This window comes from Fundulus heteroclitus, chromosome 12, assembly GCF_011125445.2.
Source record: "Fundulus heteroclitus isolate FHET01 chromosome 12, MU-UCD_Fhet_4.1, whole genome shotgun sequence".
Classification (NCBI taxonomy): Eukaryota; Metazoa; Chordata; class Actinopteri; order Cyprinodontiformes; family Fundulidae; genus Fundulus; species Fundulus heteroclitus.
The window spans coordinates 2,800,910-2,823,545 of record NC_046372.1 but is presented as its reverse complement, the minus strand read 5'-3'; the positions used below and the strand labels follow the sequence as shown (position 1 = coordinate 2,823,545).

General features: G+C 40.1%; 1 protein-coding gene across 6 annotated transcripts in view; it reads right to left on the bottom strand.

The window, feature by feature from the left end:
- ap1b1 (adaptor related protein complex 1 subunit beta 1) overlaps positions 1-21,256 on the bottom strand; it is a 40,514-nt gene extending 19,258 nt beyond the window's left edge. The window contains exons 1-20 of one of the 6 annotated variants that reach the window (XM_036143695.1): positions 21,144-21,256; positions 18,684-18,744; positions 16,914-17,019; positions 16,696-16,831; positions 15,316-15,561; positions 14,910-15,100; positions 14,597-14,818; positions 14,328-14,448; positions 12,910-13,005; positions 12,348-12,463; positions 9,718-9,883; positions 8,960-9,058; positions 7,430-7,689; positions 6,201-6,408; positions 6,007-6,027; positions 4,498-4,584; positions 1,889-1,918; positions 1,661-1,801; positions 1,437-1,582; positions 649-778 (exon numbers count right to left, since the gene is read on the bottom strand). In XM_036143695.1, the coding sequence (XP_035999588.1) occupies positions 649-778; positions 1,437-1,582; positions 1,661-1,801; positions 1,889-1,918; positions 4,498-4,584; positions 6,007-6,027; positions 6,201-6,408; positions 7,430-7,689; positions 8,960-9,058; positions 9,718-9,883; positions 12,348-12,463; positions 12,910-13,005; positions 14,328-14,448; positions 14,597-14,818; positions 14,910-15,100; positions 15,316-15,561; positions 16,696-16,831; positions 16,914-17,019; positions 18,684-18,720 (2,559 nt within the window). In that variant the 5' untranslated portion in view covers positions 18,721-18,744; positions 21,144-21,256. Of the gene's footprint in view, positions 1-648; positions 779-1,436; positions 1,583-1,660; positions 1,802-1,888; positions 1,919-4,497; positions 4,585-6,006; positions 6,028-6,200; positions 6,409-7,429; positions 7,690-8,959; positions 9,059-9,717; positions 9,884-12,347; positions 12,464-12,909; positions 13,006-14,327; positions 14,449-14,596; positions 14,819-14,909; positions 15,101-15,315; positions 15,562-16,695; positions 16,832-16,913; positions 17,020-18,683; positions 18,745-20,861; positions 20,978-21,076 lie in introns of those variants that run through there. The other 5 variants (XM_036143696.1, XM_036143697.1, XM_036143694.1 and 2 more) reach the window with 5 other exon arrangements.
- Between the last annotated feature and the right edge of the window lie 1,380 nt (positions 21,257-22,636).

Below are 22,636 nucleotides of genomic sequence, written 5' to 3'. Positions count from 1 at the left end.
TCTAGTGAGGAATATTCTAAATACAACAAATAAAAAGACGCTGAAACTTGCCATTTAAGTCAGATTTGGTAAAATAGAGACAGCAGGTCCAATCAATGCTATTCATAGAGGAGAGACAGTAAAAAAAAGAAAATGGTTAGAAAAGCTGCTCAGGCCAGGAGAAATAAAAAAGGAGACATGCGAGACCATAAATGATCATCCCCACCTCTATCCTCCCCTTTGACAGCCTTATCTTCCCTTCCCAGCTGTACGCAGCAATAGTCCACCCAATCATGGGGAACCACAGAGATCAAAACCAGACCATCGCTCTTTTTTATTCAAGACCTTTCACGGTAGCTTTTGGTGGATGATTCAAGTTTAAACTTTGTTTTATTCTCAAAAATGGGACTTTAACAGCATGGGTGAGTAACAGCGGGGGAGGCAATGGTGATTCTCAGGACAGCCTCTCAGACATATTCAGGACACTAACAGAACTATAAAAGGTATAACATTGGGACTGTGTTTGCGCCGTCAGCGGATCACACCGACTGGTCTCAGCAAAGTTAAAGAAGACGCAGCAGCGTTCAGTCACCAGTCTGAATTGATGGGCTGAATGAAAACCAACCCAGTGAGGTGAAACGGAGATAACGCATGTAGCGAAGGCGTTACCTGCAGGTTGTTGAGCGGATCCATCTTCATAACAGGTCCAACGGTGCTGAGTGGGAGGGCCACTTCGATGCTCTGGTTGGGGCTGAGGGGGGTCAGGACCTGGAGAGGACCAGCTGGAGCCAGACCAAAACTGCAGAGCGGGAAGAAAAAAAAAAAAAAAGAGGGGGTTTAGAAATTTCACAACATTAGATTAGATTAGATTCAACTTTATTGTCATTACACAGGTACAGGTACAAGGCAACAAAATGCAGTTTAGGTCTAACCAGAAGCGCAATAGCAGCAAGTGCAGGATAAACAATGGTTCCATAAGTACAGGACATGGATTATTACTGAATAAATATGGAGACATGTAATATTATAGACATAATTTTACTGATAGATTTATCCTATGAGTATAATATATAGATAACTAGTATTGTGAACTAGATTTACAGCTGGATATGTACCAAATATAGCATACAGGTGGATATTACTATAAATAGAGTTTTACAGATATGTACAAAAGCATAATATACAGATGATTGTTATTATAACAGAGTTTACATGTACTACGAATATATGTACAGGTGGCTATTACTATAGGCAGAATTGTGAGCATGATATACAGGTAGCTATTACTATGAAAAGAATAAAAAAGTTTGGACAGAAGCTATTTAAATTAAAGTGCAGTGGAAGGTAATTGCATATTACAGTTAAAGTACGGCATTGCAAATGTATATGTAAACAATTGTGAATATTCACCTCGGGACGGAAATTTAAAGAAGTAAGGAGATGAAATTTGACCCAACCTGTTCCTGTTGAACTGGATGGCGAAGTCAGTCATGACACTCATTGCTTTATTGGTGAGAGTCATCTCCATTTGGATGACACCGGCACGGCGGGCAAAGGTGCCGGATATTTCGAGCCCCTTGCCCTTCATGGCTGGCAGCCAAACCTGTGAGCAAAGGGACGATTCGTCAGAAATCCATAAAATACGGCGCCGTTTCAGTTTATTCCTAGCGTACCAACTTACTGTTTTTGGTGGGCTGTACGCTCCCATGGGCATACCGACTCCACCTCCAAGATCGAACAAGTCATCCAGGCCGCCGCTGACGGGGGCGCTGAACGGGGCTGCCGCAGCAGCAGGAGGAGGAGCACCGAAACCGGCTCCCATCTGTGGGTGGCACAGCATACGGCACCATTAGTGTTACCCTGCTTTAGACCATTAAAGCCCAACAGGCCTCTAACAAGAAGGACTTACAGCCGAACTTCCTCCAAGGTCTCCCCCGAGCTGAGCATGAGAGGGAAGCACAAACAGGGATGTTACAGACTATACATTGTAGATTAAAACACTAGATAACACGCTAAAAGGTTTAGAGAGGGTGAAGGAGGAGTGCAAGGAGCTAGAAAGTGTTTGTGTGCGACTACAGCCAGCTGCAGGGTAACGACCCTGCAAAAATATTCTGCATTTTATTGGGATTTTACGTGAACTAGTCACAAAGTAGTCATAAGTGAAGTAGAAGAAAAATTACATGGATTTCCATCTGTTTTAACAAAGATTGAAGAAATTGACAGAATTGTCCCAAGTTGAGAATCTGTAGCAAGACTTTTAAAACCAAACGCTTTGCTGCGTGAAGCTGCGACTGCAGCAAAGCATGGTTCTACAAAGGCTTGACTCGGAGGGGATGAGCGAAAAGCGCTCCATTGTTCAGACTTTATTAAAAAAAATGAAAAAGTTAAAACCATGTACCGAACTCCTTCCATTTCACAATTATTAACTACTCTGTGTTGCTCTATCATATCACAATAAAATAGGCTTAAGCCGGTGGTTGTATTTTGACATAAAGGTGAATTTGCAAGGCATAGTGATAAAAAACAAGAATAAGGTGACAGCAGCAACTCCTTGTAAGCTTTGCCCGTACTCCGGATAAATAACTCCGACAGGTTTCATTCAAATGCTTCTCGGTGTGCTGGTGTAAAGACAAAAATGAATAAAAACTAGGGATGCACGATATATATTGGACCGATAAAATATCGGCCGATATGGTGGAAGAATTTACTTATCGGGCCGATATAAAATCCCGATAACAGTAGCCGATAAATTAATTAAATGTGGTGGAATTTTATTCAGGCAGAGTAGCCCCAGAGTGGGACAAGACCACTGAGCTATATAATACACTGGAGTGCTGATTTTGCCGAAAAACTGAAGTCACTGGCCGCCATCTTGCTACTCCCTACTCTCACAGAATCCCATAGGATTTGGTTGAAACAACAAGCAGTTTTCTGGCTGTGTGAAAACGTTTCACAGGTAATTCTACAGTCAGTGGATGTACTAACACTATCAACTACTAGGAAATTAGGTGCTGAAATATTTTACATGTTATTCATATTAAATATATATATATATATATATATATATATATATATATATATATATATATATATATATATATATATATATATATATATATATATATATAAGTATGCGTATATGTATATATGTATATATATATGTATACACATATGTAAATATATGTTTTTGTATATTGTTATTTATATATTTATAAATGTTAAACATATATATTTAAATGAATATAATGCAAAATATTTCAGCACATGACTTTCTCAGTACTTGATAGTTTTAGAACATAACATAAAAGTATATGGCATTTGACATTTTAAAAGTCTTAAGCCCTCCCTGAACATGAGAAAATCCTCGTTATTCGATGCTGTAGCGCACATATTCCCTAGTTACTGGGGGGAAATAGGGAGTACCAATATGGCGGCTGGTGCCTCCACAGCGACTCATTCAAAAAGACGGTGATTAGCACTCCAGTGTATTATATAGCTCAGTGGACAAGACCTGTGGATTTTGCGTTCCTTACAATCAGGACCCAAGCTTGGCTCCATTATTGCCTGACTATAAATAAACAAAGTGGGTATTAGAAGATGACAACAGCATTGCAGTTTGCAAAACCTGTTCAGCAAGAATTTCGAGAGGAGGAAAGAAGGATTTGGGTTTTAACACAACAAACTTAATACCTCACCTGAAAAATCGTCATCGTGGCACCTCATTTTTGACAATGCACTTTTATTGACTTTATTAAATTTTTTGAATTTTTATATACATATGTTAGTACAGATAATTTCATGTTCGAATATAATTTGACTTGACTCCAGAAATACCTTTGCTGACAGCCTTCTGAACATTTTTTAAGAAGTTTCACTTTTTTCTTTGACCTTTGCTGTGGTTATTTTTTGACTTCACAAATGCCTTTGCAGTTAAGCCATAGATTTGTTCAGTAATTTTTAAGGGAAGCTCTTTGTATTCTAAATTGATTTGTGTCTTTTGTTATTAAAAGCAAATTGCAACTTTTTTGTGTGATGGTATAAAAAAATAAATAAAAAAAAACATTTGAAGAGCCAAAACCTTTTGGTTGCTGTTATAAATAAGCCACAGCTGCTAAATAATTAGTTTTACATTGCACCAGCTGCAGATTATGCAAAAACTATATTGAATATGAAATCGGTATCGGAATCGGTATCGGCCATGAAAAGCAGAAAAATATCGGTTATCGATATTGGTTGACATTTTTAATATCGTGCATCACTATTAAAAAAACCTTCAGAGCCACTCCGATGAGCAACAAAGCAGAGCTAGCTTGCTCACAGAATACCAAAACGGGGCTCAATAAAAAAAAAAAAAAATCCCACCTTCATGGAGGGGGACAGACAAACAGTGCAACATCAAGTGCAAACAGGAAGGAGCTATTGCTGGGGATGCTACTGAGAGGAGACGGTAGTAACGACGCGGGACTATCTAGGCTGCTGCCGGCCTTTACTGGTCCGGCAGGGTCCAGCTGGACCGACCTCGGTGGGGCTGTAATCTGGGGGCGATGGGGACTGATGCAGGACCTGAGGTGACTGAGGGGTGTCCGTCCGCAGGGGAATGGGCGGCTGGTTGAAAGACGAAACACATCGCAGAGCCCAAAGATGAGATGAGAGATGGGATTTAACGTCAAGCTAACTGTACAAGTCAAATGAGACGATGAATGAATGAAAATGACAGGACAGGTGCACAGAAACTAGTCAAGTAGGGGTTAAAGAGCCCATATTATGCTCCCCACACCCCCCGATTTTTCTTTTTCTTTTTCCTTATACTCTTTTGTAAATGTAAAAAATAATTTAAGCTGAAATCAATAAAGTAAAGGGAAGTTAATTTAATGCTCTTATTTTCCAGTAAAAGCTGACCTTCCTCAGCAGGGTATGGACAGTCTGGGCAAAGCTGATTAGCTCATTTCTTTGGGATGTTAAGTGATCACAATATTAAACTGAATTAAATCCAAGTACCTGTTTGTTAGAGCTGATCGATAACAGGCACAATTATGAATCATTTTTGATCAAAGATTCAATACAGCATGAAGCTTATCTAACAACATAAAAGATGGAAATTTATTTCACAGCCAGCATAAAGCAGTGAAAAAAATGCTACTTAATTTAAGAATACATTTTATGATCATTTGGAGCTGAATGTGACTGTGAATGTGTGATTAACTCCTCTGCTTCGGAGAATTTGCCGTCAACATCAAAGCAAAGTGATTAGACTCAGACGCACTTGAATAAACGCAGCTTAACTTGATCTTTAACCTTGCTGGAGCTCATCTGTAGGCATTAAATAAATCAAAGCAAAATGCCGCGCTGACCCGTCGGTCTGACGTAAAATTAACCCAGTTTGATCAGATCCACCAAATTACCCGCTTTGAGAGCCATGCAGGCGACACGAAGAATCCAGGTCGTGTTTTTCCTCATCGGTCGAGCAGGAAAAGATTATCAATGATTCCAATTTTTTTATTTTTCACCGACTAATCTCCATTTAAGCTTCAAGCCTCAGTGGAAATTCACAGAGCCCACTTCATGAAATCTTAGTTGTTCTTTAAGATATAATCTGTAGACAACTTCTTTTTCCACTCCTTTAGATTCATGTGCATAAAAAACTAAGCAAGAAAAGGTGAGTATATAACGAAAGATAAATAGAAAGTGCTTTCTCCGAGGCGGGGTACATACTAAACAGTTCACCATCTTGTTAGTATTCCCTGAGTGCACACAGCTTGTAGAGGACTACAACTCCACTCGGCTAATTGTTACAACAACAACCCACTCTGGCGCTGCGTTCAGTGGGCTGGCTGACTAGCAGGCTGGCTTTCAAGTGCCGTTTCTATCAAAGTGACAAAAGAGTGCAACAGCGAAGCGAGGTCTGGTGCTTCTGAAGCCCCCTGAAGAAGTTCTCACCATAAGCATGGTATGGGCTCTTTAAGATTTCTTCTTTTTTTTTTTTTAAATCTATTTTATAAATATCGTGCCCTCTCTCTATGTAGTTACCGGCTCAGACTCATCCCCCATCTGCAGGAGCAGCAGTGAACAAAGAAAGAAGAACAAACTTAAAAAAGATAAAAAGCAAGAAAAGAAAGAAACGTTCCATCATTTAGTCCCAGTGACATTAAGGCTAATAAACAAACTAAACTGTGTTTTAGAACCGGACCGGTTCTCTCCGCCAATGATCTGCTGGAACATACCAGGCTGTCCAGTCCTCCTCCAAGCAGGTCCATGGCACCCAGCTGCAGGCCAGATGTGGCTGGTGGTGGGGGTCCGGTAGTGGCAGGGGGTGTCAGATCAAGATTGAGGAGGTCTCCCAGGAGGTCTCCCTGGGACGGGATGACAGCGGGTGGCGCATCAGAAGCTCCTGCTGCAGAGCCGGTGTCTGGGCTCTCAACGCTCTCTCCGCTGGAAAGAGATGAAGCAGGTTCAAAATGGCTGAAATTAAATCACTTTATTAATTGATATGAAGGTAAACTGAACAACCGTGGCGCTTTCTTGATCCCTGAAATCCTAGTTTGTCACTGAGCTGTTCATACATGGTTCCAGTAAAAGGTAAATATGCACTCAGCGTGGAGATGGATGTCACTATTTATGGGCCTTAAAAGGACACTTTTTAACTTTTTTTTTTTTGCCCAGGGTGAAATTAAATGACAAACAAAATTGTCAAATGACCACTAAGGGTTGTAATTAGTCCTCACAGGGTCAAAACTAGAAACACAGGCTTAAATATATACCTACACCCACACTAATAATGAATAAATGTCCCTCGTGGAGTGAAACCTTGACCGCTTGTTTTCCGCAGCAACAAACAAGCTTCTAACATACAGAAGCTGCAGCTGGATTTTACAATCAGAAATGGTCATTAAAAGTGACCGGTTTCCAGAGAACGGTGAGAGACACAATGCATAAAGAAAGATTTTCTTTTTAGACGTGAGAACATTGTAATGATTATCCAGCATGGTGGTAACGGCACCATGCTATCAGGCTGTTTCACTACTTTGCATTACATCGCAAGTGGAAGAAATAATGAACACGGAGTACTACCTCCAAATTCTTCACCTTCCCCTCAACTGAGGAGCTAGGCCGTGCTCTAGGATTAAAATCTGATTTGATGCTTCGTTTACATCAGGAGTTCCCAATCCGGGTCCTCCAGAGCCTGGATGACTCCATGCTTCAATAAGAATTATTTAATGTATCATTAAAAAGGCCCAAAATAGTGATATTCATGCTCGTGTATGGAAATGTATCACCTGCAATGGCTCTTTATTACAGGAAAAATAAAAAAGAGAGACTTAACAATGGAGCTACTCAGTAGATTCAGATGAAACCCAAGGTAAAAAAACAACAACATCTATGTCCATTTAGGAAAACTTGTTTAGTTGCCCTGTTCCAAAAATAACTAAAAAGGATCCGGTGTGGGACTCACGATCCAGCACTGCCAGGGAGCCTCTTGTGCTGAACGCCGCGGCTGCCCTCCACAAAGGCGCTGGGAGGCTTGTGGTACACAGAGGCCAGGGTACCGATGTGGCAGATCAGCTCCTCCAGCAAAGTCGGCTCAATCAGATCCGTCTCCTCGGAGATCAGCGGCTTCTCAGCCAGAACCACCTCCTTGGCAGCCACAGGGTCCGTGGAGAGCAGACGCCAGTAGATGTAGCCTCGGTCCCTGAGGTCTGGGTTATCAGAATCCTGCAGACAGGCGTGGGGGAATGACCACAAACATTTATACGGTGTGTTCAATAAATACTATCTTGGTGTATTCCTGATACGGGACTAAGATCTTTGATTCAACGTTATCAAAGCTGTGTGAGTCTCAGCATAATGGCCAGCAGCCAAATAACAGATAAATCATGCAGTTAATCTATTAACCTTACAGAAGCTGTTTTTCATTTCTGTCATCAGGGAGACAGAACTGAAATACAATGAGCTTCTTCTTGTATTTTATCATGTTAGAAAACATATTATAGCTGCATTGATGCTCTATATTAAATAAACTGAATTCTCTATAAAATACAACAAGAGTAAGAGGTGCCGATAGAACGAGAAGCAGAACTGGCGACATACTGGATGCAGCCACTAGATTCTCAAACTCGTCTCCTTTCATGTTAGGTCCAAGCTAGAAATATATGATTTTCTTGTTCCCCTAATTTTTAAAAACACAACTATACTGACATATTTAAGACAATAGACTGGGGACCTGTCAAGGGGGTACCCCGCCTCTCGCCCAGTGAACGCTGGAGATAGGCACCAGCAACCCCTCACAACCCCAACAGGGATAAGCGTATTAGAAAATGGATGGATGGATGGATGGATGGATGGATGGATGGATGGATGGATGGATGGATGGATAAAGTAAAAGAATATGTCAGAATAACTGGGTAAAATATTAATGGAAGCTGAAGACTCAGATCTATCATCTGAATAAAGGGTCATGATATCTCAGCTGTAAAAGTGGATATATATCAAATTAATACACCAATTTAAAGGGTTAGCATCACAGTGATTTTTTTCTATCTAAATAGCTGCAGATTATGATTATTCCAAGGTTTAAAAAAAAATCTAAGTAAATAAAATTTACATTTACACACATCATCCCATTTAGCAGGCAGTTGTTGCAAAGTGCATCAACATTAAAATAAATAAATGTTATAGAAAACATTATTATTATTATTATTATTATTATTATTATTATTATTATTATTATTATTATTATTATTATAACTAATAATAAAATATTAGTAGCAGCAAACAAAGCTATGCTGCTTTTCTGGTTTTAATACAAGCAATTATCTTGATAATTGATAATTTTATCTTGATAATTGATCTTGTTAGGCATTTTTGTTGAAAGTTAATGATTCTGTTAGAGTCCCACAAATGCTGACGCAGAGTTAAACAGGACACGCACGCGTAGAAACGGCTAAAGGCACAAGATAATCTCTTATGGCCGTTTTCTGCTCACCTGTGTGGCCAGGCTAAGGACCTGCTGCACCAACTCCTGGGTCTCTGTGGGTTTCTTCAGGAACAACTTGACTATTGCAGTCAGAAGCTGCAGCTGCACCTAAAATGGTCACAGGGAGCACATGCAGGAACTTACAGCGGCTCATTTCCACATTTTGAAATGCTTTCCTAAGATACATAAAAGCATCTTCATAAGATTTCACACACAAAAAAAATAAAAAAAATTTCTGAACTGCAACATCCACAGACAAAAACAAACAAGATTTCAACCCTTAAGTTCTTTTATATGGATTTACATAAATTCGACAAAACAACAATTATGCATTTTATGATTCACTGCTGTTGGGAGAAATAAAAGTCAATATAACATGGAAATCCTTCCCTTACTGAGGCAGAGGCACCTTTTACAGCTCTATGCCTCCCACTATGACCCGTTCCTTTCATGAATTAAGGAACTGAAAAACCACACAATGCTCAGTGTATCCCGCAGGGAACCGTGACAGAGCCGTGAAAGGACTGGCTTTTTATCGACGTTTGTTTGAGGCCCAAAATGTGATCCAAAGAAGTGCTTTTGATTTAAAACATTGCCTGTTAAAGAACGACTGCTAAGTTTATAATTATTCTCCAGGGGCAATTTAATTTAATAATTAAAATCTCTTATTAAGCAGTTCGATCATAAATGCCTCCTACTTTGCGTGGGTTTCGCAGCAGCAAAAATAAAGCTACGTTAATTATTTCCTGGCAGCTTACTAAACCCACCTGAGTGCTCTCGTCATGGAAGCCCTCCAAGAAGCTTTCGAGCAGCTCGTCGGCGTTGTCGATGCGCTCGGCGTACTCTCCCACAATCCAGATCATGGCGGCGCGCGCCTCTGGTTCGTCCAAGGAATCGAGATTCTCACACAGAGTGGCGATCACGCTCTCATACCTGCAGAGAGTCACACAAAATTAGCTTACTTTCAATAAATGCTCAATAAAAAATGGAAGAAAAATCAGCAGTGGGGGAAAAAAAGGGAGAAGATAAATGCATTAAAAAAATACAAATGACTCCAATCCACTTTAAACTCAACCATTAACTTTATACCAAAATAAAGTGGTAGAAAATTAAAGGTTATTAGTTGATGTAAGGGTACACCACTGAAGGTGTGGGTTTTAAAACCACGTACCAACCTACTACCTGATTCACAGAAAAAGGCATCAAGCTGTACTTTGGAGCGCTGCTCTCTATAAACCTGACAAATGTAAATGTATCAACAAGCATTTAGGCTAGGGATTCAGGGCTTTTATTCAAGATGTGCAGCCATAATTCCCTCTGAAGTGCTTCGGGTTCTTCTGATCTACATAAAAATTCACAGCAATTAATACTTCCATTTACATAATGGGTTTACTACAAGCTACGCTGAGGCACAAATGTTTAATTAATGGGAAAGAGCAAACTTTGACTGGCTGGTGACTCATTTTGGCTCAAAGGTGAACCATGCCGAGCTGGTAGGCTTTGCAAAGCTGCTCCATTCAAGGCTCACTACTGCGGGGCGATGGTGTACCACTGCGTGGGCGAGCTTCCTGTCTGGCACATGAAGCCAATCCACAGCCAAATTAGCCCGACCTTTGACCATGTGGAATCGCAGCAAGTATCCAAGGAGGCCCTTACATCCTCAAAGTCTAATCCTGACATTTATCAGACACAAGCTTTCTATTCGATTTTTCTTTTATAAAAACACAAATAAATTTTTTTTTTTCCTTTTATGGTATAAAATGTAGTTTAAAGAAATATTTTGTATGTTGACTTTTTTTTTTAAAAGGGAGATAAAAGAAATGGTTCACTCTTACTGGTGAGAAGCCACGGACTACAACCTGCAAGTCTGCAACCTCATTAGGTGCTAGTGTTGTGTGTAGCTCAACACTTCAGTGTGGAAGTTGCTACTGAGGGCTACTATGAGTGAGGTTTTATAAAAAAAAAAAAAAAAAGTTGGGCTTTAGCTGCTGGCACGAAAGCTAAATAGAGTCCAGTAAAGTTGTTTTGTTATTTCTTATCTAAAAATAGAACAGGAAGCAGATCGTTTAGTTATCAGGTTCCTCTCCTGTGGAACAAACTCCCAGTTTTGGTCCGTGAGGCAGACACCTTGTTGAGCCGATGTGACGAGTAAATTTCTCCATTGTGAGATCAATAAAGACTATCTTATCTTACTTCAATGTGTGCTTCTGTGCTTGTTGTGTCTCTACTTTGACTTCTCTAACCCCCAGTCTGTAGAGGCAGATGACCGTTCACACTGAGCCTGGTTCTGCTGCAGGTTTTCCTCCCTGTTAAAGGGGAGTTTTCCTCTCCACTGTCGCTTCATGCTTGCTCAGTATGAGGGATTGCTGCAAAGCCATGGACAATGCAGACGACTCTCCCTGTAGCTCTACGCTCTTTTATGAGAAGAGAATGCTGCTCGTCAAGAATCGATGCAATCTGACGGGTTTCCCCTTAGAGAGGAAACATTTTGACCAATCTGTCTGTATGATTTGATTGAATTTGACTTTGTAAAGTGCCTTGAGATGACGTGTTGTGATTTGGCGCTACATAAATAACATTGAATTGACTAATTTTATTTTCCTTTTGAGCTTTCAACCCATGCTGGTCATGAAACAAGCTGGATTTGGACATGTGGAGAGCTTTTTGTGGAAATCTCAAAGTAAAAGGTAACAATCTATATTATCTAGACAATACACACAGTGATTGTTAACATTGTATAATGCCAACTGCACAAACCGCTTGACAAAGTATTAACAAAACAGTTTTATGGCGACTGCCGTCACTCGCACAGCCACAGCATGACACTCTCTCAGCTGCAAAATAATGACTGACTGCTCACAACAGGACGGCAGCAGATTTGTAGCAGAGCTGTCATATTGGCAATATATCTCTAAACAGAAAAATCTGAATTGGCTCAGTTTTACAAAAAAATAAATGAATAAATTTAAAAAAGTCATTAAATCTTTTGTGACTACTACTACTACTACTACTACTACTACTACTAATAATAATAATAATAATATAGTTAATACTGGAAGCAAAATTAAAGCTCTCTCAACCTTAAAACTTAGTATTAAATGATTATAATAGAATATAAGTAGCTAAATTTGCAAAATTCGAAAGTCTAATTAAATGGAAAAATTTAGAAAAAACATTGATGGCACGCTTTAAGAGTTCATTTAAATAACTAAAAGGGTTGCTTACATGTTTAAATATCAACTAGATTCTTCAGCAAAATAAGCAGCCTTGTGGCAAACTCTGCCGCCACCAACAAACTGCTCACAAAATAAAACTACATACAAATTTCACACTAGAGTTCAGACAAATGCCCAGAGGAAGAACAAAGGGCAGCACTGGTGCGTAGGAGGAAACGTACTTGTTGGGGTACTTGCGGAAGATGTCCTTGATGACGACTATGGCCTCCTGCACCACATAATTGACCTTGGTCTGGATGAGATCCAGCAACGTGCTGACGCAGCGCTCTGCTGATTGCTAATAAATGGGAGAAGGGGAATAAAAAGCCCAAGAGACATTTAAAATAACAGCATTTTTATATTTAAAATTACACAAAACCAGATCATTTACAAAACAAAAAAAGGTTAGACATTTCATTTGAGACTACTATGAAACGAAGCAATTCACATTTGACTTGATTCAAAACATAAACGCAATCAGACAAGAATGTGTTCCTGGTAAAATGAGGAAAATATTATGCAGTAAAGCTTTTTTCTACACATCTTACATAGAAAACCCAATAAACTAAAATCAGATTGTTTCCTGTAACAGAGCCACCTTGTGTATAAAACTGTGCCTTACAAGTGGTCAATCATCATTTGCATCCTTATAAAAAAAGCGCGTCGCTGCGGGTGGAACAACATCAGGGTGTGAGAGTATTTGATAAACAAATACCAGACGACGGTCCTCTGATTTGCACTAACCTCCACTTTGATGGCACAGCGGCCGATGGCCCTGACCGCTTTACGCACAAAGTCCACATCCACCTCAGTGGCATACTCCTTCAGCTCAGCCAGCACCTAGGGACAAAAACAGCCATGTCACTAGCAGGAACTCTGCTTTTTTTTATACTTATTGTGAGATGAAGAGTTACAGGTCCACCTCAACGAATCAGAATTATACTATTTCAGTATTGTGTTTTAAAAGCGGAAACTAATTTGTGTATTGATTCTTAAAAAAAAAACACAAATTTAAGTGTTTATATCTGTCAATTTCATAATTATGACCTAATACAACCCAATAAGACTATAATTAGGAATTGTAGAGAAAATGTGAACGTTACATAACACCAATGAATATTTTTAATTCAGAAATGTCGACCAACTGAGAAGTGTGTCCATGTACTGTACACAATGCTTGGTTGGGCTCCTTTTACATAAACTACTCCATAAGCGTGGACATCGCTGCCATTATAGCGGGTATTGGTCATTTGAGCAAAGTCCTGCTGGGAAATGAGATCAGTGTATCTGTAAAGCCTTTTGGCAAAAGGACAAACAAATAAGTCCTCTAAATGTTGCTGGTAAATCGCTGCCCCAGCCGTGGACTTTATAAAGCACAGTGGACCAACACCTGCAGAGGACATGGCTCCCAGAATCACCAACTATGGAAACCCTCGCGCATCAGAAACTGTGTTCTGTGTCTCTTCCTCCAGACAATTTCTACATGTAAAATTACTTTTAACCTGAAAACAACAGCTTGGACCACTGACACCACTAAAGTCCGGGCCTCCTTCTCATTCAGCCAGATAAGATTCTTCCTACATTCAAAAACTTGTGAATCTTCCCCCTGGCTTAGCTTTCCAATAATCTCAAGGCTGGTTTTTTTCGTGCCTTTTCCTACTTTCCTGCCACACAGTTTTCTATTCATATGTTTAGACACAGCACTCTGAGGACAGTCAGCTTCTTTAGGGGACCTTTTGTAATCTACTCTACTTGGGGAGGGTGTCAGTGACGACTTTCCATCATCCTCTTGCCTGCATAGGCCATAAAGGGACATTTCTGCATTAAATAAAATGTTTTATTGGTGTTGTGTAATATCTTGCTTAACTGAGACACTGAATTTTGGATTTTCATTAAAAAATAAACATTTAAAAATACATCAAAGTGTGTCACTATTCTCCAGATGTACAAGTTTCCCCTTTTCTTTCAAGATTTTTTTATTTACCACCTTTTTTTTTTGTGCTTAAAGGTGGATTCTTTATCTCGGATAAAGGATCCACCTTTATCTTTTTTTTTTCTTTTTGCTTAATAATAATAATAATAAAAAAATCTGGAAAGGAAAGAGGAAACTTGTACATCTGGAGAATAGTGACACACTTTATCTTGGATAGGTTGATTGTTACCTGGGCAATGTTGGCCTGAGACGCAAGGCGAATCATTATGTCCAGTTTCTCCAGTTTGACATAGATCGGGTCGTTGTACTTCACAAAGAAAACCTTCATTTCATGTTTCAGGATTTCTGGTCTAAAAAAAGCACAATAAATACTTTTATTTTACAACTAAAAACGTACCAAACAAAAGCAAAACAAACAAAAAAAAAAAACAATTTGCTAAGCTTTGTCGAATCAAAAACATATAAAAGTGCAAAAAAGCAGCGTTTGTGTAGCCGTACCTTCTCTGCACAATCAGGTTGATGTTTCTGAGTGCAACATACTGCAGCTCAGGCTCAGCAGAGAGCAGCGTGACCAGAGGCGGGGCGAGCTTCTTCAGCAGAGTGCCGTAATAGTCCAGGTCTTTGGGGAGCATCTCCATGAACTTCATCAAAACTTTAACCGCAGACAACACCACGGCCGAGTTGGCATGCGAGAGCCGCGGGGTGACGCGCTCACAGATGCTGGCGGAGGTCGGTGACAGCGAGAGAGAAGTTCAGCTGAGGCGTTAGGAGACGGTAGGCTTTATGAAAAAATAAATAAAATAAATCTTACCTTTGGGACTCCCGATCATCCCGAGGTGTGTAATTAGCCAGACAGTCGAGAATAAATATCTGCCCCCACTCCGTGCATTCGTTAAGAGCTGTCAGCAGCTTGTTGATGGTCTGAGGGTTCAGGTCCAGCAGATTGCTGTTGGGATGTGACTCGGCGATTTCAGACAGTGCTGCCACTGCATTCGCTACGACCTGAGGAGGAAGACAAGGGCTCAGGTTAACGCTGACCTAAAATGTGCAGCAGTATCAGTTTTGGGACACAAAAAAAAAAAAAAAACGGTAACTCCATTAAGATGAGTGGCAGCTCTGCATCTGAGAAGACTTTCATCAGAGAATTTTTTTGGTCTTTCTAACCAAGGCATCAGCAGGAAATGTTATTCAATAGTCCCGAAAGACTAGAGACCTACCATGGGGTTGGAGTCTGAAATGAGATCTTTGAGGGTGTCCAAGAAGCCTTGGTCCTCCACCAACTGGGCGTTGATGTCGTGCAGCTTTGCCACGCACACCGCGGCCGTCTTCCTCACATAGGGGTCCTCGTCCTTCAGACATTTTCTCAGAGGCTCGCAGAGATACTCTGTGATCTTGTCCACGCGAATGCAGCCCATGGTCCGGACGGCGAGGGCTCGGATGAGAGGGTTGGGGTCTTCACAGTCCTGGGTTAAGGAAACATTCATTTCTTTAACCCATTAATCAGAAAAGTGATCAGATTCCTTTCTTTTTTCTGATATAAGGTGGTACGAAGTGAAGGTATGGTGCTTTTAAATTAGGAGACAGGGTGAAAAGGCAACATGCTAGATGAAAAACTGTTGATGGCCATCAGACTAGGGCTGAACAATTAATCGTATTTTCAATATAATCGCGATTTAAAAAAAACGCAATTTCCAAGTCGCAGAGTGTGCAATTTTTGGCTATGTAACAATTAGGGAATTAGACACATCCATTAGGTGACAGTTGCAGCAGTGAGATAATCTAATTGTATTAATTGTTTTAGAGTTTATATAATCATACATAGCATTAAATACAGGTCAATCAGTTTAATACATAGACTGGTTTGTTGGTTGCACTTTATGTTCAACAAGGATTGATGTCCAAATCAACTAAAAGCTGTTCTCTTGAATAATATTCTGATTAATAGAAACATTAAAAGTTCTTGTTTTAAATAGTCCTTGTTTACAAATATCTTTATTTAGAGGCCAATTTTGTTGCTTGTGGTTAATGCAGAGAAAAGTCAAAATTGCAATTTTGGTTGAAATATATCGTAGGCAGAACACAATCATTTCTGCTCTGAGTTTAGATGCTGTGGGTCTTTTAGCAACTAATCCACACGGCGAGGAAACAAATTGATTTGTTGTTTGTATACGTTTAAAAAGACATGAAAAATTAAACTGGGGGGGGGGGGGGGGGGGATCGCAATATTAAGAAAAAAAAAAAATCGCAATTAGATTATTTTCCAAAATCGTTCAGCCCTACATCAGACGACAGCAAACAATCCCAAGAGCACAAAGACCTTCAAGGAGGTCTTCCCATAAAATACGTATAAACAAGTTGACGTTACGGAAAATGTCCTCCCCACAGTAATTATGACCTGCGCCAAAGTAACCCGCCATAGTAAACAACAGCACAATCACGTTACCAAGAAACAAACTCATAAAAACTATGCACCTCCCCTTTCATTTTCCTGATTCCACGCAAACGCCACTTCACAAAAACACACAAACCTGCAGCAGAGACGCGCTGCGACAGAGCATGAGCACAGCCCTAAGCAGCAACGACAGGCTGAGCGTTACCTTCACAAAGGTGTTGACAGCCATGATGGCCATGTCGGGTTGACTTTTGGCGTAGTTCATCAGGTAGAGGTAGACCAGCTTTTTCAGCTCCAGGTTGTCGGTCTGCATGCAGTTCACCACGTCTGGAAACAGAGCACTGCGGGACGAAGCACCCGTTACAGGTCCGGCAGCGTCGACGCGCCGTGTGTGCGGCTCTGACGTCGTTTCTAGCGGCTCACCTGACGTCCTTCCCCACCGTCATTGAGGCGATGACCTTTTTGACCGCCTCCTTCTTCTTCTCCTTCTTGTCGCTGTTCAGCTCCGCCTTGAGCTCAAAAATCTCCCCTGCGCACACCAGAGAGGAGAGGAAGAAAAGGTTTTACATTTCCAACATGCCGCCGCTGTGGTTCAAAGTGTCTATTAAGAGACTCCAGATCAAAGTGCCAGGGAGGCCAGAGGTTCTTATGGCTATAAGACACACCTGCTGCTGCTCACGGCCAGTCAGCTGGCTGAAAGAAGGCTACTACACGCCCCTCCCCTATTTACAGGTGTGAAAACCACTTATCGCCATTATCGGGGCGGCGCCGTTTTTAAAGCCACACTTTTAAATGAGATGCTGCAACAAAATGTCTGAGTGGATGGACTTTTTGTCCGCTGGGATAAGCGCTAGACCTCTACCAATCTGGTCGTATTTACTATAGGTCAGCTGGGTGAAGGGAGGTGAATTCCATTGTCCTTTGCTTACAAAAAAATAAAAATAAAAATAAAAAAAGAGACTCATTTGTCAGTCATAGAAATCAAAAGAAACACTCCGCAGATCCCTGTTATTATAGTAAAGCTGTTTTAAAACTCCAGTAGGCAAACTGTGAGTGTGACGTCTATTACTGAGCCGTTATCTGATTTAGACCAACTAATCAACCACCTAATATCGGCTCTCTGAAGAGCAGCATTGTTGATTTATTGTTTTAAATAAAAGCAATAAGACCATGTATCTTTTTTTTCTTTCAAATAGTTTGTTAATGCCATGATGGTTTTAACATTTTCCAGAAACTGTCACACCAAGGCCCAGAAAAGAGGCCGGTTTCAAGAAGAGACGCCCTCTTTTTACTTTTATCTCAATTAACTGGAATCTTAAGCAAAGAAAATAAAAAGTGGGATTTTTTGCTGAATCTTTGCATCAGACCTGGACTGGTTGCAAACAAATGAATCCCATAAATATACAAAGACGTGCCGCGCTGCAGGGCGCCATGCTCAATGGGGCATGAGGAGTGTTGAATAATAGGAACCTGAGCAAATAATCTTTGACAACAGGAAATTCAAGGGCTGAAAAAATCCCTGCCTGTCAGTAAGCAGCACTGGGTAAAGATGTATTTGCGCCACACGAAACAGCAAGATCTGAGGATCTTCTTTCTATCTGATTTATTATAAATCGGCTTTACTTTAAGTCGTGTCAGTTAAATCTAAATCAGTCAGCCGCTATACTGAGTGAAACTTTCAAGTCGTTATGGGAACTTTTTGCAAGGACAACAAAGTTTGCTTCATTTGAGTCTTTACATAAAACAAGTTAATCTATGAACATGTCCATAAAGGCCAATTATGACCTTATATTTAATCCTTAGCAATGTTTAGTAAATAAACAAACACTGGTGGATTTTATGGACTACCAAAGATGGATATAAATCTTGGGATGGGGGGGGGGTAATCAGGTGAGGAGAGTAAAGTCGTTAACAACCTGCAACTTTACCGGCAGAGTTCAATACACCCAACAGACAAATCCTTTTCTTTATTTATGAAAAGGTAGAAGACCAGCTTCCATGATAGTTTCATGCTGATAAAAATGTATACAGTCAGTTCATTACAAACTGTTTTTTAAGCTTATTAGAGTATTAACACGCCCTTTTGACTTTAATACAAAACAAATCCAGAATAACGCTTCACGAAAACCATTTTTTTTAATATTTATAGTAAATATAGTCAACTATCTATCAACATATAGTAAGACGTCAGACCTTTCTTGGTAGTGGTGAAGTATTTGGAGTCCGTCATCTTGGATCCAAACTGTCGGTTCTCCTGCAAACCAAAACATAAAAAAGCAGAGGATGAAAAAGACGGCTAGTATCGCAAGAGCAGCAGGATATACTAGAAGTGCAAGCAACAGGGAAATAAAAGGATTTCCTCTGTTTTCCTGAACAGATAGCAGCAGATTGGGAACAGAAAACAAAAGATTTTTGCTGAGAAACCAGATCCCGACAATCGTCTTTTGGAGAGAAAACGTCTTAGATCAGCACAAACGAGGCCAACGGTGGCTTTTCTCCATCCGTAACACTCACAGTGTTCAGGATGGAGTGAGGATGAGCCCTTCCTCTTCGTCAAGCATCTGTCTACATAAAAACACGGGCCAGGTTTTCCAATACAACAAGGAATCGCATATTTTTACAAGTAAATGTGTCCGGACATTAAAAACCTTTCCCTGAAACACAACGGAAGAGTCATTTATTGAGAAGTCTCTGGCTTGTCGTAAGTAAAAGACCGGTTTGTTCATACATGTGTAACCTAGGCAGGGGTTACATCACTGAAATAACATTTCTCAGGAATATGAATCCAGGTTTTTGTTTATTTGTCATTCATCTGCACTTACTGAAGCAGATTCTACCTCCCTAAAATCAGAAGCAAATGATTAAAACACAAAAAACAGCAGACATAACACACAGGGCTGTAAATCACCAGCTTCGTCACCATATGATGTCGTATCGATTTGTTTGGATTACGGTACGATATTCGCAGATACAACAAAGTCAGATCTAAGGGATCAGGACGAGCACACAAGGTTGTAGGAGTCTAGATAGATAAGAGTTCACCTGTAATCAGCCTCCTACAAGTACATCTAGAAAATTTTAATTTAACCAGCATCTCCATACAGCTTGTCAGCAGAAGGAAGCATGAAGTGCTGCCGAACGTCCTGCCGAAACGACGTGTTAACTCTTTAAACCTCCCCTTAAATCCCCAGTGTGTAACAACAACCAAGGAGCCCTTTCCATCATCTTTTGTTTATAGAACTGTTATTTTGACATTATATTATTTACTCTACATTCAGCTGTGATGATTCTTTTATGAATGATATGTTGTATAACATTTTTGGTAATCAGCTGCTTTGAATGTGCTGAAAAAACAAACCCTAATTGTCTTAGTTATGTTGTGTTTTCTGAGACGCCGGTTCGGTAAATGCTCTTTTCAAGCATCTTTATTGTCGTTGTGTGTTGCCATAATGAATGTTTTGTTGAGACAGACACCGGCTCAGGATGTTCACACATTTTATAAACACACAGACACAACAAGACATAACGCTTCAACACCTTTCCTCCCCACCATGAAATCAGTTAATTGCACTTTTAGTGCTTAAATTAAGACATCTTGTCAGTGTTTTCAGCCTTTGTTGACGTGTTGATGGAAATCATGGGGCCGTCTTGCTGGGTCTACTGTATCCTTTAGATATAAATGTCTCTAGTTCGGTAACATTACAGCAAAAAATAAATAAAATAAATCAGCTAACTCAAGCAGCGTCTGATGCATTTGTTGAATCTGTTTTTTTGTACACAATTAAAGCCACGATCCTACTTTTTAAGCCAGAAAACTGCTAAACACTCCTCCAATCAAATGCCTCCACGTATTTAACACCCCAGAAAAATGAAATGAATGCGTGTTATGCCTTGAAACTTTACTTTCATAGATCCACTCCACACACAAACACTCAAACAAGGTAAAACCTTGGCTTTGTTCCGCAGGTGGCTGTCAACATCCGACAGGTCGCTGCTAGCTCCCACCGATCGTTAACCGACGGGGCAGCCGCAGCTAGCCGCTCATCTGAGCCGCTTTTACACACGATTACCGCGTCTGCTGCCGCGAAGAAACGCCGATCTACCCCGTTTTCAACACGACCACAGATCAGCGGCGAAAAAATAAAAAAAAGGAGCCACACGAGCCGACTTTTGACGACTTTAGCGGAGCCACGGAGTAGTATAAAACGTTAGCTAACTGGCTAGCATCAGGCTAAGGTGACGTCGGCACGGCGAGCTCGAGCGCTGACAGAAACAAACACGCCAATTCAGTCGGTTTATGGCGGCGTGGAGTTGGCTAATTACTACCGTACACGCCAGAAAACCAACGCATCTGCTCGTCCTTTTACTCACGCAGAGCTGGCTGGCCCATTCCTGCATGTTTGCGGTAGTTGGACGGGATGAATGAAGCCGGAGCTAAAGGCTAGCCTGCTGCTGCTGCTGCTGTCAGTGTCAGCTAGCGGCTCAGACGTGACCTTCTGAGTCGAGGCTTAAGGAAGCCTTTCCCGGGATAGTTAAGCTCTTAATCTATCAGCCTAATGCAAACCTCAAGCTACCAGTTCCCCTACCTTCTGGGGTTACAGCGAAGCTCGCCACGCAGCAAGTTCAGAAGGAAAATGTCCACAAGCACCTTACCCGTTCCAGGCGTAGTAGGAGCTGCGATGGCCTCCGTCTCTCCTCCCACTTGTTTTATTTCCGTCTTCAAACAAAATCCCAACGCAACCGTGAAGCAATGTCAGCCTTCGTTCATTTGGGGAGATTAAGCGCCCTATAATTAATATTGGTTCGTAATAAACAGTTTTATGCACAACACAAATTGAAACAAAAATCTAAGGCATGATAGGTTGCTGCATGATATTTGTCCAAATACATCCAAAATGCGCAAATTTGGTCTAGTTCCCTTTTAGTGTCAGTGGCAGATTTTCTCTAGGAAAGGGGGAACTGAGCATTTCCTCCTGTTATACAATTGAATTTTTATTTAATGGCCCATTACACCTTTCCTGTCTCAGACTAATAATAATATATGAAGAATTTGAGTATGCTAGGAAACTCATAGAGTTTTGTGTCACAGCAAATTATGTAATCTGAAACTGGTGGAAGAAATTTCAAATAATCATGAGATAATGTCTTCGGTGTTGAAAATTAAGACAGCAATATAAGAACTGAAATTCATTAAGAAATATGTGTCTCTAAGTTTATATGAAACGCCGTGATGCAAAATCAACACACACTCACAAAAATATATATAAAAATACATGTAATGATATGTTCAACAATGAATCTTTGATTTCTGTTCATTTATTTATTTTATTTTATTTTATTTATTTATTTTTTTGCAGTTAGAACAACTGTCAGTCTTTGGCTTGTTATAGGCCTTTTATTTAACCAAAATGTCAGAGTAATCTTCTGTTCATCTTATACTATTTTTCAGATGCTATAGCTGAATTCTGAATTTAGAATCAACAAAAGTTCAGACCTTGTGTAATAAGCATTTTAAAATTCAACATTTTGAAATTGTTGAATTTTAGAACCAAGTTCAATCTTTTCTCTTTTTTTTGTGAGCTCAAGATAAATCAAACATGGTTTTGTTCGGCCAAAACTTCCAACAATAAGTTCTAGCTATGATATCATTAATTAAATATTCAACAAAATGTAGCAAATTATACTCTGGATCTGCTTACAAGTGATTTACTTAGAACCAGCTGTTTGTGAAGCACAAACACCAGCGACAGACTCGCAACTTCAATGTGTTTACTGCATCCAAAGCCAATGGGATCCAAAATGTAAGATTTAATTTAATTTCTCAGCAGATAATTTGGTGTTTGATCCTGTTTCCATTTATATACATTGTGGGTGAGTGTCTGTATGTGAGCGTACACAGAAGCTGAGTCAGAAATTATCTGTCCCAACTGTGGGAAGGCCTTGCATTTCAAAAACACAGGTTTCATTTTAAACCAATATTTAAAGCTGTTCTTAAGTGTAAAGGAAAATAATGCAAAATTAAAAATTAAAAAACAACCATTGAATATAATAAAAACTTCTGGCATTTTAAGTGTCACAGTATGTTTTTTATAAAACATAATATCTGAAGTGTTCTCCAGAACATGAGATAATACAGGCAACGAAAC